Genomic DNA, 16,208 nt, shown 5'->3' with positions numbered 1-16,208 from the left:
AGAATGTAAGACTCTGTTATATTATGATCTTTTATATGATCCTTACAATGCTCATACAGTAGGAGCAAGTTTCATCTTTGCTCCTTTGGGCAGGGCTAGCCATGGCTAGCCATGGCTAATCTATTGTTTTCAACTGCAATACAATACGTATTGCAGCTGAGAACAATAGAATAGCCATGGCTAGCCATGGCCAAAGGAGCAAAGATGAAACTTGCTCCTACTGTATGTAGAGTTGAGTGAACCCGTTTCACGGGAGAACAAACTGTAGATCTGTAGAGATCAGGCAGTATAATCTCTGAGTTTCATATTTGCTGCACCGTTATGCAGAATGCTGTTTTACATTGTATTGTAAATTGCATTTCTCAGTATGAATATGGCTGTTATGTTAATATATGGCTCATTTCACTGTGTGGTGTGATTGTAAAAGTACTGTAAATGTAAAGGTCTAAGGACCTTATTCTGGTTGATTCGATCCTCCACGCATTTGCATGGAGGACCGATGTTTTGCGTCTGCGCACCTTATGAGTTAATCCAGCATCCTGCATGGCTTGCTCTGCATTACATCCAGCCCCAAGAGTCTGTAAAAGACAGTGGTGTTAATAATCATGGGGAAAAAAATAAAAAAAATCTAAAGTAAGAATACTTTTTTCTTCTAGTACACATTATCAGAATTGGAACTGCTGAATACAATCTAAAGCAGTGGTAGCCAACCCTAGCCCTCGAGAGCTACCAACAGTTCACATTTTCCAGACAACCTAGCTGCTGCACAGCTGCACTCATTAATCACTGACACATTTTAAAAGATCCACAGATGGAGCTAATTAGCTCACTTGTGATTCTGTGAGGAGACCTGCAAAACATGCACTGTTGGTAGCTCTCCAGGACTAGGGTTGGCTACCCCAGATCTAAAGTTATATTTTTATATGTATTAAGTAGGGGCATGCAGTCATAAGACACCACAATTTTAACTTTCAGTGTCCCAAAAAAATGTGTAGTAAGTACACCTGTATTACACAGTTGCATTAAAATTGTATTTATATATTATTACTAAAGTATACTGCTGCGTATCAAAATTAAATATTTGTGTTACAGGTTTCAAAGCATCTGAATGGTTAATCAATAAAGAGTGAAATCTCATCCCCTGCTGCCCTGTGCTGTAATCGGATGGCACTCAGTACAAAACCAAGCCTTCCTGTCTGTCACCAGAGATCAGTTCCCAAAGGACGAACAGCCGTGACATGGATATTGCTGGTGTAGCTGTTACTTTTAACCATGACATCACTCAAAACATTGTTATCCTGAGCACACATTGCTTCAAAGCCAGAAACAAATCAACCATAGCAAGGGGTGTGATACTTGTTGTGTTACACTGCTGTCTCTTTACATTTGTTTTCCTGTCTCATCTATGGCATGTCTGCTCCGCAGCGATTATTTTTAGGCACTACTAAAGATTATTGACTTATAGTCCACTTAGAACCTTTTACATTTCTGGCTTAATGTTCATTCCTGAGATATACTTACAAAGCATGCTAAAGAAAGAAAGGCAATGACTAGAAATTGATGATAACAAGTTTGTCTTTGTGTCGCTTTAAAGAGGATTCCCGGTCATCATGTTGCAACAGATTCTAAAGGACATGTACATTGATCCTGACCTCCTGGCTGAGCTCAGCGAGGAGCAAAAACAAATTCTCTTCTACAAGATGAGGGAAGAGCAGATCAGGCGTTGGACGGAGTGGGACAGGAATCTGGACAAGGAGCAGTCCAAGATGAAAATCAAAGCCAAGTTCCAACACAGTAAGTACCATTAAGATTGAGGCTAAAACAGTGCCACAATATGAAAACAATTGCAATTGTGTCAAATAAAATATGGGGTTTGCCAAACGGCAATTCCAAACAAAAAAGTGAATTTTAAATCCGGGGTACTTGTGGATTATCACGGCTCCCATCGCATGCCATCGAATGCCATATATAGTGGCATGCGATTGGATGCGATTTTTGCCGGTTTTTTACATTTGAACAAAATCGCATGCGATCGCATGCATTTTTTAACAGAAAAGCACCCAAATGCATTGAAATTAGTATCAAACCTGTTCAATGGCCCCCAAATGTCATTTTTGAGGCTGTACCACCCCCACTATCAACGCGAACCCGAAGCGTGGCGAGCGGTGGCGGTACGCATCCTACGACCTTTTCATACCCCCACTATCCACGTCGGCGTGGAGTCGAGAATAGAAAGTGTGGCGAGCGGAGCATGCCACCGAGCCCGAAGCGTGGCGAGTGGACACCTGTGGAGCCCGCGAGGAGACGCGTATACCTGTGAAGGTATCAGTGTCCCCTCGCAGAGCTCGCCACGCTTCGGGCTCGGTGGCTCGCTGCGCTCGCCACACTTTCTATTCTCCGCTCCACGCCGAAGTGGATAGTGGGGGTATGAAAAGGTCGTAGGACGCGTACCGCCGCCCCTCGCGGGCTCGCTGCGCAAGCCACGCTTCGGGTTCGCGTTGATAGTGGGGGTGGTACAGCCTCAAAAATGACATTTGGGGGCCATTGAACATGTTTGATAATTTCAATGCATTTGGATGCTTTTCTGTTAAAAATTGCATGCGATGCGATTTTTTTTCTATGCGATGCACATCGTGGGAGCTGTGATAATCCACAAGTACCAAATCCGGTTATCCAGCACGTTGGCATCCACTAACCAATTGGGACTGTAGATTACTATATTGTATAGTACCAATCAGTAGACAATTATTAATATTTTACTATTAAAATGGTCACGTTCATGATTTGCAGATCTGAACTTTGGCTGAAAATGATCTGTCAATTGTTTTAAAATATCTGCAATGTGTGGGTACATGTTGAAGGATTTAAGAAACATTAAATCAGGGAAAAATCTGTAATTGTTTACAGGTTCAAAATCTGTGAATCTTTTTTGTGATTGCTGATATATTGTATGGGCCTCAGCAAGGATCATGTATACCCAAACAAATGGTTCTCTAAACCATGGGTTCTAAGCCTAAGGATTACCTTTTTTTATATTGTACAGGATTTCTAAATTCTAAAAATGTAAAAGTGTAGAAAAGGAACATTAATATACTTCTTTACAACTATAATAATTAAAGTGTTTTTAAAGTGACACAAAATATATTGATATGAGAGGGTCACTCATGCTGTACCTCCACTTGTATTTGGGAATTACTTTTATATTTGAAGATAATTTAGGGTTTTATTGGAGGCTACCTTGTTGTTTTGCTGATTTTAATAAATGAAATGCCTTTGTTGAAAGCAATGCATGCTAAAAACTTGTTTTTAGATTAAGAATCTTAAATCTAAACGTGCTTTAAAACATCAAAGAACATTTTAGTAGAGACTCAGTCAGCAAAATGTTACATTATACAATTGCAGGGCTTGATTTGGATGGGGGTGCAGTTGATCAAAACCACTTTGTGTGATGGTCAGCCCAGAAGAAATTCTGACTTCACACATCTGATAACCGAGTGTGAAAAATACGTGTGATGGTATATGCATCTGCTGTGAAATTGCTATTACTTCAGCTGGTATCTGTGATACATGGACATTATAGAGTAAAAACTGGGTGGTGACCTAAAGAAATTGCAAAAAAGAGGAGCTGCCATGGGCAGAGGTGTCACTGGGCTATTGAACACCCGGTGCACTGAATGTACACACCAAAAAAAAAAAGGACATGGCCACTGTGGGAAGTGGTGTGGCCTTGTTGGCTGACACTCATTTTTGTTACGTCAGGGGTACGGAAGATGCGAGATGCCACCAGGGACAGGTTAGGCTGCAGTGTTAGCACCTACACATTGACAGGAGCAGGGTGCTGCATGACATGTTACAGTGCAGCACCAGGCTCCTGTCATAGAGCTGGAGCTGGCATTTTGTGGTCATCCCTCACCTAGTGTGGGTGTCAACTACTCTTGTGACACCACCGGTCATGGGCATGTTGTAATAGTATTATTTTTTAAATTACTGCTATTTGGGTTTTTATTTGGCTGCTATCTCACACCACAACAGCGATGGTACCCATATCATGAAAAATATCCATGGGAGACGCTGTCAGGCAGGGACTGCTCAAGGAGTCATCATAGTGACCAATGGTGAATTGATGGTGGAGAGAACTTGGCCATTATGTATAGAGGTCCGGCACTCAACGAGTGGATTCAGCCACCTTGGTCCCCTCCAAGGGGAAAGTATAATGCAGATTGCACCGAAGTACTGGGGCGGACTTGAAGATATGATAATTGCAGACCACACAAGCAAGAAAGGTACTGACGTTTCAGTAATGTAATACCGTTATCAAAGGCAAAGAAACAATGCAAAAAATGTAACTGAAAAGAGAAAGAATCCCATGCATAGCGTCAGCTTCAATTGGCATGCCCCATAGTGGCGCCACAGTGTGACGTCATCAGTCACTGCCCATACGTCCAGCTGGGAGGGTTACCAAGGGAACAGAATGAGGCTAATTAGAAAGAGAAAGAAATGTGGAAATGACAAGTGTATAACCATCACCTAGATAAATGAAACCAGCAACCAAAAATAGATACCAATAGTAGAACAAAGAAGTATTAAGCAAAAGGGCATATAATTATTACATATATATCAAGACCTGTTTGTTTTAAATGCTAAAGAAACATAAGTGACATATATCCATACATATATATGCTGCAATTATCCAGCAGATAAACCACTCTGAAAAACACAGTATTAATAAAGAGGTCAAGATTTAAAGAAGACAGATATAGTAAAGGTGGAACTACAAGTCAAAGGAAGCAATTAAGTGACAGATATTAATTCAATCCAGCTGGGTGTATTGTATTAAGTTTGAAAATCCATCTTGCTTCCAACAGGAGCAACCATTTTTCTCTGTGTCCTCCACGGATGTTCTGTCAGATCTGATCTATCATTTTGTACTTTAATGGGGAAAGTGGATGTTTATAATCGTGAAAGTGGCGGGCCAGCGGTTGATCCAATTCTGCACCATTGATTGCGAATTTAATTGATGAGCGGTACTCCGCCATTGTTTTTTAAAGGTTGTGGTAGTCTTGCCCACATATGGAAGTCTGCATGGGCAGCGGATGATGTAGACTACATATCTACTCAAACACATGAGGATGTCCTTGATTTTATAATGCTGACATGAGTGTGGGCGTACAAAGGAGTTACCCGCCTCTAGGTATTCACAGGTTACATAGTTAGTGCACCTGTAGTTACCTGGCTTTCTAGATAAAAAGTGTATCTCTTCCCCAGATGGGTAACATAAGTCATCACATCTTGATCCCGTATATTGGTGCCCCTTCTATAACAGGGAATGATGTTGATATTCTGTAATGCTGGTAGGTCTGGATCTTGATTCACCATAAGCCAGAATTTTTTCAAGGTTCCAATGGTTCTCATACTGGCAGTTGAAAAAGTATTGATAAAGGGGATGGCTACTGTTGATGCTGCTTTAGCTTTTCAAAGTGTCTAAACAAGGGATATGTAATGCTCTCTCTTTAGCTTTAGCCAGTGTGGTATAATCATATACCCTCTGTTTGAATTTTCTCACCACCTCATTCATCTGAGTTTCTGTGGTGGTTTCATCACTACAGATACATCGCCCTCTTAACAATTGAGAGAAAGGTAGTCACTTCTTGGATGCATGTGGATAATTACTGCAGGCATCAAGCAGAGATGTTTCTGTCCATTCCTTTGTGGTACAATGAGGTTGAAATTATTTTCACACAATGAGCAATCTGGACATCCAAATAACTGATGGTGTTGGCATCAATATTGGAGGTGAACTTTATATCGTTATCTCCACTATTGGCCAGTGTAATAGTCACTTCCAGGGCCTCCCATTTGCCCATCCACAGGATTAATACGTCATCAATATATCTGACGTAAAAGGCAATTAGGCAATTGAGCCACAGATTGTGAGAGGATTAACTTGTCCTCCATCTCGAACATAAAATAATTTGAATATTTCGGAGCTATGTAAGACCCCATTGCACTGCCCTGATGTTGCAGGCAGTATGCTCCATCAAAATAAAAATAGTAACGGGTTAATGACAACTCCAATAGCTGTAAGTAGAAGCCTATTGTTGGACCTTTAAACAACATATTATTCAGGATGAGTGATCTTGTGGCTGTGATACCCTAATCATGAGAGATATTTCTGCAAAGTCAAGTGTGCAAAAAAGAAAGCATCTGGTAAGTCATTGAGAGCCCATTGTAAGATTAGTTCGGTGTTATCTTTAAGAAAAGTTTTCTGCACCTGGATTACTGGTTGCAGAGAAGCAATCAGATATTTAGATATGTCACAGTACAATGATCCTTGAGCCGATATTATGGGACGTCTGGGGGGATTGAGTGCATTTTTTGTGAAGTTTGGGTAAGGTATAAAGCAGTTTGGTGATGGGAAAATTGGTGGTAAGAGCTGTTGCGCATTTGTTAAAAATTATACGATTGTTCTTCTCTGCTGTCACAATACCATCCAATTCCAGTTTTTATTGCTTGGTGGGATTGCATGAGAATTTCTCATAAATTTCTGTGTCTCTGAGTTGCTTATGGATGTCTTGTTTGTACATCCCCACGTCCATACTGCTCTCCCTATCTGCTGCTCATAATACTATGTCATCATATTTAAAAAAAAAAAAATTATGCTGATATTTCACTTCTGCTTGTTATTACATATTTTGGTTTTAGATTATGTCTCGTTCATATTTTCCTGGTCCAATACGTGAGTTAAGCATTTGATGCTTGGATAAATGGAATGTGGATCAAAGGAAGAAGTAGGCCGTATCGGTAAATCTTCCATGGGCGTGTTGTAAATGTTTGACCTGAAGAATTTTTTGAGAATTAGAGTCCGGCCAAATTTATAATTCTCCACTTTGCTAGTGAAGGTATAATGGTGGTTGGTAGGTACAAATGAAAGGCCTTTTTCTATTTTTCCGCATTCTTTTCCACTGAGAACCTCTACAGCAGGGCTGGGCAACAGCGGCCCTCCAGATGTTGATGAACTACACATCCCAGCATGCCTTGCATCAGTTTCAGCATGGCCACATAGCAAAACTAATGCAACATCCTGGGATGTGTAGTTCATCAACATCTGGAGGGCCACTGTTGCCCAGCCCTGCTTTACAGGTATGGATCCTAGGGCCCCTAGTTTGGCCCTGGTGGTCACCCCTAAAGGGATCTTTTGTGGAAAAGCTGTCTTGGAAGTACATGGTTGTTCCATAGCACTCTGAGATGAGTTGCCTCTACTAGAGGTGTCTTCTTCCTTATTACGTCTACCCCTCTGTTGGTAACGCCAGCGGCCACGTTGTCCTTGGGGGTCTAATAGAAGGATTGTGAGACCATTCTTACACCCTATTCTCAGCATAATCCTTGTTTACTGTCTCGACTTTATCTCTATTAAATTGGATCAACTCTTTACATACTTAATGACTTGGACCTTAAGTTTTCAGATTTGTCATTAATAATCAGTTGTAATTTCGTATTTTCACAGCTATGGATTTTTGCTTTGGTTACTTCCAATTCCCTGGTGGCTTATTGGATAACTAATAACATCAGGTCAAATTATGCTTTTCTCAGAATAGCAGCCCATTTGTGGCAAAATTCCACAATTGTAGGGATGTCTTTAATGCCGAAGCCCCTGGGAATCTTTTTTTTTCCTACAATAATTGGAGAGAGATTTGCTGTGCAAGGAGAAGTCCGGAAGCTTTAAAGAAAGAATGGCGGCGCACAGCTCATCAATTCTATGCACAATCAATGGTGAAGCATCAGATCAACCGGTAGCCCACCACTTTTGCGATTTATAAGCATCCACTTCCCACATTAAAGTACAAAGTGATCGATCAGATCCCACAAAACATCCATGGAGGAGACAGCGAAAAACAGTTGCTACAGTTGGAAGCAAGATAGATATTCAAATTGAATACAATACACCCAGCAGGATTTAATTAATATCTGTAACTTAATTGCTTCCTTTGACTTGTCGTTCCACCTTTACTGTATCTGTCTTCTTTGAGTATTTATCTCTTTATTAATACCGTAGTTTTCAGAATGGTTTATCTGCTGGATAATTTCACAGTGTGATATCCACGGTCTTCCTTGTCATCCTTATATGCCACTTATGTTTTTTAAGCGTTTAAAACATGTTTTTTGATGTAGATGTAATAATGATATGCTGTTTTGCTTAGTACTTCTTTTTCCTACTATTGGTATCTATTTTTGGTTGCTGGTTTAATTTTTCTAGGTGATGGTTAAACGCTTGTTATTTCCACATTTCTTTCTCTTTCTAATTTGCATCATTTTGTTTCCTTGTTAACCCACCCAGCTGAACGTCCAGGTGGGGACTGATGATGTCACACTGTGTTGCCACTGTGGGGCATGCCAAGCGACGCTGACACTATGCATGAGTGTCTTTCTCTTTTTAGGTAAGTTTATTTGCATTGTTTCTTTGTCTTTGACATCTGTACCTTCCTTGCCGCGTGGTCTGCAATTATTATATCTTCAAGTCCTATGAGTGCCACCACAGTACTTCGGTACAATCTGCAATATATATATATATATATATATATATATATATATATATATATACATATACTTTTGAACTTACTTTTGAACTTACATTTGAACTTATTGCATATTTTCACTCTTGAGAGAATTCATCTTCCCCTTGATGTGCACACACATGCATAATTGCATTTTTGTCTTTGCTACAACTTAAAATCTGCCCCATGTATGTGAATTATAAAGACCTAAATAAAGACTATTCTTGAATAAAAAACAAAGGTTAGTTTTAGATGCAATCTGATTATAATAATGGCTGAGACATGTAATGTTCTCTTTTGAGGAGACAAAAAAATAACATGGATAAGGTTTTGTTACTGACCTATTGATGGCTGAGACAGAACAGTAATTAATCCTCTGGTGTTGTCACTCTGGACATGCTTGGGCTGCACAATAAAAACTGTTGAGACACACTTCATTTTTTGCGGCTCTTTTGATGTGACATTTACAGACAGATAAACAGTTAACTGCAACATATAAGATCACATTTATTAATTGTACCTTTGTCCCATTGGAAGTCATTGATGGGTATTTCCACAAATAAGAAAAAAAACAATAAAGTTTTCTGCCCCATACACACTGTGTGATTCTGACTAGCTTTCTGTTCAATTTTGACTATATAGTCAAAATTTAAATCAAATAGACATCGAATGGTTTTCAGCCGCATTCGATGCTGATACGAACCCAATATGCGGCACTGCTGCATCAAAATCTTATAGAAAAATAAACTGTGCAGGAAAGACTACATAGTACAGAACTGTTCTATATAGTCATTGAATGTGTACACTGCACCATGCGATTCAATACCAATTTAATCCAGATCGAATAGAAAATGAATCGCACCGTGGGTACGGGGCTTAAGATAGGCGTTTTACTGAAGATGGGATGCTGCAAAGGGCAACCAATGAGTTTATATCTACTATCTTCTTGAAGGAGCTAAAAATTGTAAATAAGTAGAAGATTCTGATTGGTTGCTCAATACTTATACTTAAATTAAAATGATAGTGTCCATCCAATAGGCGATGAAGTGGCAGGATTATCTGTAAAACCTCCCACAGTATTGTTATACCACGGAGGCAGAAAAGAGAAACAGATATAGTGCAGATGACTCCTTAACAACTGTGGATTGTAGTATAAGATTGCACTTACATTATGGAGTCAAAATAAAATCGCATATGCAGCATTCACTTCAAAGAACCAATAAGGAATAACCTGTATTGAAAGACACTCTCCCACATTTGAGGAGAGAAAACAATAGTGTTACTCCTGTTCCGGACGGGTCTTTTGGTGAGAAGACTACAACACTGAAAACGCCATCTTGCTTGCTATTTGCCTTGGTTCCCCATGTCTCGCTTTTATTCATGTTTTCTTATTGTAAGTGCAATTTTTATTAAATACCCTTTGTGTTAAGGCGTTATTTGCACTATTTTTTTTCTCTCCTCAAATGTGGTTATTCTTTATTGGTTCATTGAAGTGAATGCTGCTTGGCCATGGATATATACACATATTCGATTTCATTTTGACTCCATAATGTAAGTGCAATCATATACCACAATCCACAATTGTTAAGGAGTCATCTGCACCATATCTGTTTCTCTTGTCTGCCTCCCTGGTAGTGTGGGAGGTTTTAGAGATAATCCTGCCACTTCATCACCTATTGGAAGGACACTATCATTTTAAGTATATTTAAGTATATTTTTGTTACGGTTATTCATTGAGCGTCATTGTATGTATGCACACCACTGTTTTTTTGTCTATTTTTAGTAATACCCTTAAAATTATTACTTTGTGCATGATATACAGGCAGCATTTGGAATTTTATTGCGCAATTAAGTTTAAAATCTTTTCACTTTTGTATTTCACCTTTATCTTAATCAAAGAGCAATATAACTAGGGTTTTGATTAATTTGATATGCAACACTTGTACAGTATATTGTGTGAAGCAATGTTTAATTCTGTATACAATATGCTACAATGTAGTGGTCATGGCTTTTTCCCTATAAAAGTCCTGTTGTGCTTCATATATAGACTCAGTCGCATACGGTCTTATGGTACGTTCTAGTCGCATCACATTTATGGTAAACAAAAACAAGTCAACTGCTAGCAGAGTAGCATGGGAACTTGTTGGCTCACTCACTGCATTGCGTTCTACAGCTAGATGCATGAGGACACATCTGTAGTATGTAAAATAAAATCATCTGCTCATTTATCTGATGCAATTATATATATATGGTGGAATATGCTGCTGAAATGATATAGAAGCAAATCGCTGTGTGTTTTGAGAATTGTGTTTTGAGAATTATGGCTGCATATTATGAAACAACTTCTTTTAAAAGTGTAACGTGTATGATAACTTGATGTGCCAAGTGTTTGTTTTTCTGCCATCAAATTCTATGATGAGATGTATTGCTAGGCGATAAGCTAATTGATATAAATTTGAATTAACCAGGAGATGTCTTTATTCTTTTGGAAAATAATTCACAAAGTACTTGTGACATTCTGGAGGTTATTCTAATTGATTTGCTCCCCTGCACATTTGCACATCGACTTTTAGAGCATTATGCGCTTGTGCAACCTCTTCGTCTGATGGGGCAGGATGAATTGATTATTTGCCGGCCGCTCACACAAAAAAGTGCGAAGGGAGGGGGGCGTGAGGTGGTGGCCTGTGGTCGCGCCCATGGGAACATCCAGCATTTCTTGGGCATTTCCATGAAAGGCTGGGCGATGCAATGGATTTCCAAAGAATGTCACCTGCCCACACTCTTCCCGTGCAGGGCGCCGCAGATCTAGCACCAGCAGAGACTGACAGATCTGTGAGTGCTGGCAAAATCATTTGATGGCCGCAACCATTTTATGCAAAACATCCATTCGCAAGCGTGCAGTGAGATTCATGGTGCATGCCATGGGCAGGCGGGCGTTCTTGAGGGCAGTGTTTGAATGACAAGCAAATCTGCGAAAATCGCAATCAGAACAATCCCCTCTGTATGTTATTTCTGTAAATCTTTTCTTTCTGAAAAAACATGTATTATGGGCAGTTTCATTTTATAAACAGTAAATATAAAAATATACAGTAGTAATGGCCAATTTGAGTTCATATATAATGCAAATTATCCTATGAAGAGGAGGTGTATGTATTGAATAAACCAAAAGTAAAGAAAGACACGTCCATAGACATCTTAGATGATTTACATTTTTCATGCTACAACACTTACGTAGTCAATATGACTAAAATAAACACCTAGGGGGTCTTTGTCTTGGACCAAGAAAGTGGATAAAGATTAGGAATCAGTCAACCAGCCACTTGTTATCAATTTTCAAGCACAGCTTGTAACATAGCAGTTAGGAACTGATTGGCTGCTACATTATCTCTGACCACTTTATCTCTCTCAAAGTACATAGATCCCTAGGTATAATATATATTATAAATACTACTTGATGTAGAGGAAGATTGATTAAAAACTAACATTGTGATACTGTAGTTGCCAATTAAGCCTCACAATCGGGAAAAAGTTTCTCCTAACTTCAAAAATTAATCAACCCGGCACTCCCATGATGTTTTATATTACTTAAATCTACAGATGCATTTTCTTCCATGAATTCAAGCCCATATCAATTTACAATCTAGATTATATAATGTATACATTAAAATCTGTATTTATTTCAAGAATATTATTTTTCGATTTTTTTTTAACTGTATTTAACATTGTTAGGTCAGAAAAAAGTAAAAATCTAATTTACGCTATTTTTTTTCTCATAGTAATTTTCAATTTATGTTCTTTATTTATAAAATAACATTCAGTACTATAGCCATTTCCTTTGGTTTAGTTGCATAATTGAATATCAAAACGTATGATGATACTACCCTGACAAGTGAGAGTTATTTAATTTATCTGTATTGCTAAAAAATAAATTGTATCCTACAATTTATGAAGTGTAGTTCTACTGTCATCTGTCTTTTCCACTGATTTTCTCCTTGAATAATGTTTCATGGGTTTATTATGCAAAGGTTTTGAGTGACGGTTGCATTCATAAAAACATTGTATGATTTATTATACATTTATGTGTCTGTATTTTAGTCAGTAAGGAATTTGTGGCAGTTGTTAATGAGCTTTGAGCACCCTGAGGTTTTGGTATTTTAAAATCTCTCTGACTGAGTACACTCTCCTGTCCCTTGCCTTTTTCAATATGTGAATAGAATTCAGTACCATGGACAGCAGTATTTGCTGCAGACTGTGTTTCCATGGACAGCAATATTCGCAAATGGTCTTTAAAAGTACGCACAAACACATAATTTCATTCAGGAAAGGTATTTTTAATTACCTTGGAGGTCCAGAAGAAAACACACTTCATATAAAAACAATGAGCTATTTATTTTAATTGTATTGAGTTACAATTTATTTCAAAAGACAAAAATTGGCAATTAAGCGCTTGGAATGTGAGAAAAACAATCTTTTCCCGTTCTTTTACAGTCCTCCTGGCACTTCTTTGTATTACTTTCTGATTGAATTCTTCACACATTTTGTTAGGTGAATCTTTACTTTAACTTACCCATTATCTTGACAGCCTAACTGCAGTTTAAAATCACCCCACCTTATTGTACAATTTTCTCTACAATGAGGTTTTGCTTTTAATAGCGTTGATGAGCTTCAATTCTGAGAATGAAAATGCAGCAATCAAATCAATGGCTCACAATAGTATTGTTTTCAATAGCGTAGCGAGTCTATGCTTGCAATGACATGATTGGAAAATTGGCTACAGACGTGCCACAGGACATGTACTCAGGCCAAGATTTGCAAGAATAACATGTTTAAATTAGGTTAGTCCTTTAGATGCTAATGTTACATTTCAATTATGTTACATTGTTTATACTTCCAAACAAAATTGCTGTGGTTACAAATGGAGAAGAGTCCTAATAATTATTTATTTATTATTAACTTATTAACAGTTATTAATATAGCGCAGAAGACTATTCTTGATGTTCATTCTAGAACCCTGCACATTGCAAATCCGATGCAATTCCTCTTTCCTACCTGGTGTGTCATACACTGTGGTGCTTTTAACACAGTGTGATCTGAACCCCTTACCATAGCCCTCAGACATACCCCCTAATTCACAGGCATCAATATTAAGTCCAAGGAAATCAAGTTAGCCCTATTCGCAAATGATATGATTTTATTTGTCTCCAATGCCCTTACCTCCATCCCTGTAATCATGGATATCATTAATTCCTTTGGTCCCGTATCTGGATACAAGATCAATGTAAATAAAACTGAAATTCTACCCCTATCCCCCCTACACTCACTAGACATCACACACCCTACAATATCTCAATTTCATATACAACCTACACAAATCAAATATCTAGGTGTCAACATAACCGATGTCCCTCACATTCTATATAAAGCCAATTTTACTCCACTTTTTACAAAATTTCAGCACAAATGGAATGCTGTACTAAATTGCCTATATCACTGTTAGGAAGAGCTGCAGTGCTTAAAAGCATAATTTTTCCAAAATTTTTTTTATTACCTCCAGATGCTCCCCTGCTTACTAGATAACAGAGACATTGTGGCCCTGAATAGAGCGATGTCTAGATTCTTATGGTGTGGAAAAAGACCAAGGATGTCCCTCAACAAACTAATGCATTCCAAACAAAGGGAGGTCTGAAAATACAGAATTTCCAATATTATGCTTGGTCAGTACATTTCAGATACATTTCTGATTGGCTACTCAATGCATCAATTTACACAGAGTTGACTCTGGACAACCATCTATTTTACCCACTTTCCCCCAGCGCCCTCTTATACTCCCCACCCAAACTAATACCACCAAATATTCGAAATCATATCCTATTTAAAAATACATACAGTATGAAGCCTGGTTGCAAATTAACAAAAAATTACATAGAGACCACAAACTTAAACCTTTCATCCCATTTGGGGTAACCCCAACTTCTCACCCTCAGTACACAATCCAATCTACAACACATGGAAACATAAAGGGTTAGACCTGGCCACCAAGCTATTTGACCCAGGAGGCAACATACTCCCCTTCACACAACTGAAAGATAGATATGACCTATCTAATAAGCATTTCTTTATGTATCTACAAACCAGGCACTACATAACCCCTCTTATAGGTGTCATGATGGCCCAAACAATTGACGACCCACTAGCAAAACTCCTTAACATAATACATCGTCACACATATAAGACAAATCACTTATACGAATTACTACTTAACACTATGCCTGATAGTCATCTAGAAGTATTATGCCAAAACTGGTCCCGAGATATTCCTGAATGTACCTCTCCCACTGATCTAATGGGGCAATACTCTAATATAATGAAGACATTACAATCATCCTACTTACAGGAAGAACACATGAAGGAAATACATCGGCTATATCTGGCCCCTTCCCAAACTAAACACATGACACCTAATGCCTCTGGTGAATGTCCGAAATGCAAAATGGGAAACGCCAAATTCTTTCATTGCTTCTGGTCGTGCTCAAAAATACTCAAATTCTGAAGAAAGACAATCCATTACATAAGTGGGATGTTCTCAACAACGCTACGAATAGACCCAGTGGCGTGTCTATGCCTAAACTTCAAAAACTGGCAGTTTGGGCCTACATTCCAACAAAACATTCCACTACGAATTATAATCCTAACCATAGCCAAGAAATTAATTCTAACCCATTGGATAGCAACAACTTCCCCTTCCATAACAGAAATGAAATCCAAACTCCTAAATTTGTTGTATTTCGACAGAAGATCCCTGGTATATGACTCTTGCCTCTTGCCAACTAAATTTTTACTAAAATGGAATAAATTTATAGATACTCTTGACCCAGATATAAAATTACAGATTACCTCCTCCATACCTTCAGGATAGTACCAAGACCTTCAGGCTGGTCAGTGAATATCTTCTATACCATTTCTCCACGCACCTAACGCCATAAACATATATTCTCGAAGATCACTCCTAGTCAACCCACTACACTTGATATTCAATCCCCCCACCCTATCTTACCCTACCCAACCTTCCCACTCTGTCTCAGTCCCGTGTCTTATATGTTCTATATGTTGACTTTAGATTGATTGTAGTGTTAAATCTGTTAAACAAAAAAGGCTTAATTTAATTTGTTCCAAAGATTTTTGAGATATAAGCCATCCGGGTAATTTTGACCACATTGTTATCTTATCTACAAAATAATTTAAATGCAAGCCCAGACTAGGGGCGGACAGCATCATAGAAGATTTTATCTTTGTTTAGCTGAATGTTCATTATAATTATTCTGCTTTGCAAGCAACTATTTGCATAACACAATAAAAGATTTTGATATCAAAACACAGTATGATCTGTAGGTGAGCAGAGAGATACAGATACAGACCAAACTGTTCTAGAAGCAATAAAGCTTAGAGTGACACCCCAGGCAGCAAAGAGGAACTGCACAGATTTTGAAATGTGCAGGTTGTTAGAATGAACATTATATTCTATTTAGTTTTTATAAATAAAGCTGCTTTTTTATTATTATTATTATTATTATTATTATTATTATTATTATTGTTTTTACTTGTGACAAATACGTATGGCTTAATTTACATATGCCACTCATTTACATATTGCATGTA

At 38.2% G+C, this 16,208-nt stretch overlaps 1 protein-coding gene across 1 annotated transcript in view; it reads left to right on the top strand.

The window, feature by feature from the left end:
* Positions 1 to 1,107: 1,107 nt before the first annotated feature.
* The window catches only part of SH2D4B (SH2 domain containing 4B), a 249,160-nt gene continuing 234,059 nt past the window's right edge, over positions 1,108 to 16,208 (top strand). Inside the window, exon 1 of the mRNA XM_083146312.1 lies at positions 1,108 to 1,794. Coding sequence (XP_083002438.1) covers positions 1,611 to 1,794 — 184 coding nt within the window. The 5' untranslated portion in view covers positions 1,108 to 1,610. The remainder of the gene's footprint in view (positions 1,795 to 16,208) is intronic.

The sequence above is a fragment of the Crinia signifera genome, chromosome 6 (assembly GCF_055691185.1).
Source record: "Crinia signifera chromosome 6, ASM5569118v1, whole genome shotgun sequence".
Lineage (NCBI taxonomy): Eukaryota > Metazoa > Chordata > Amphibia > Anura > Myobatrachidae > Crinia > Crinia signifera.
The sequence above is the reverse complement of the archived record's forward strand: the minus strand, read 5'-3'. Positions and strand labels throughout refer to the sequence as shown.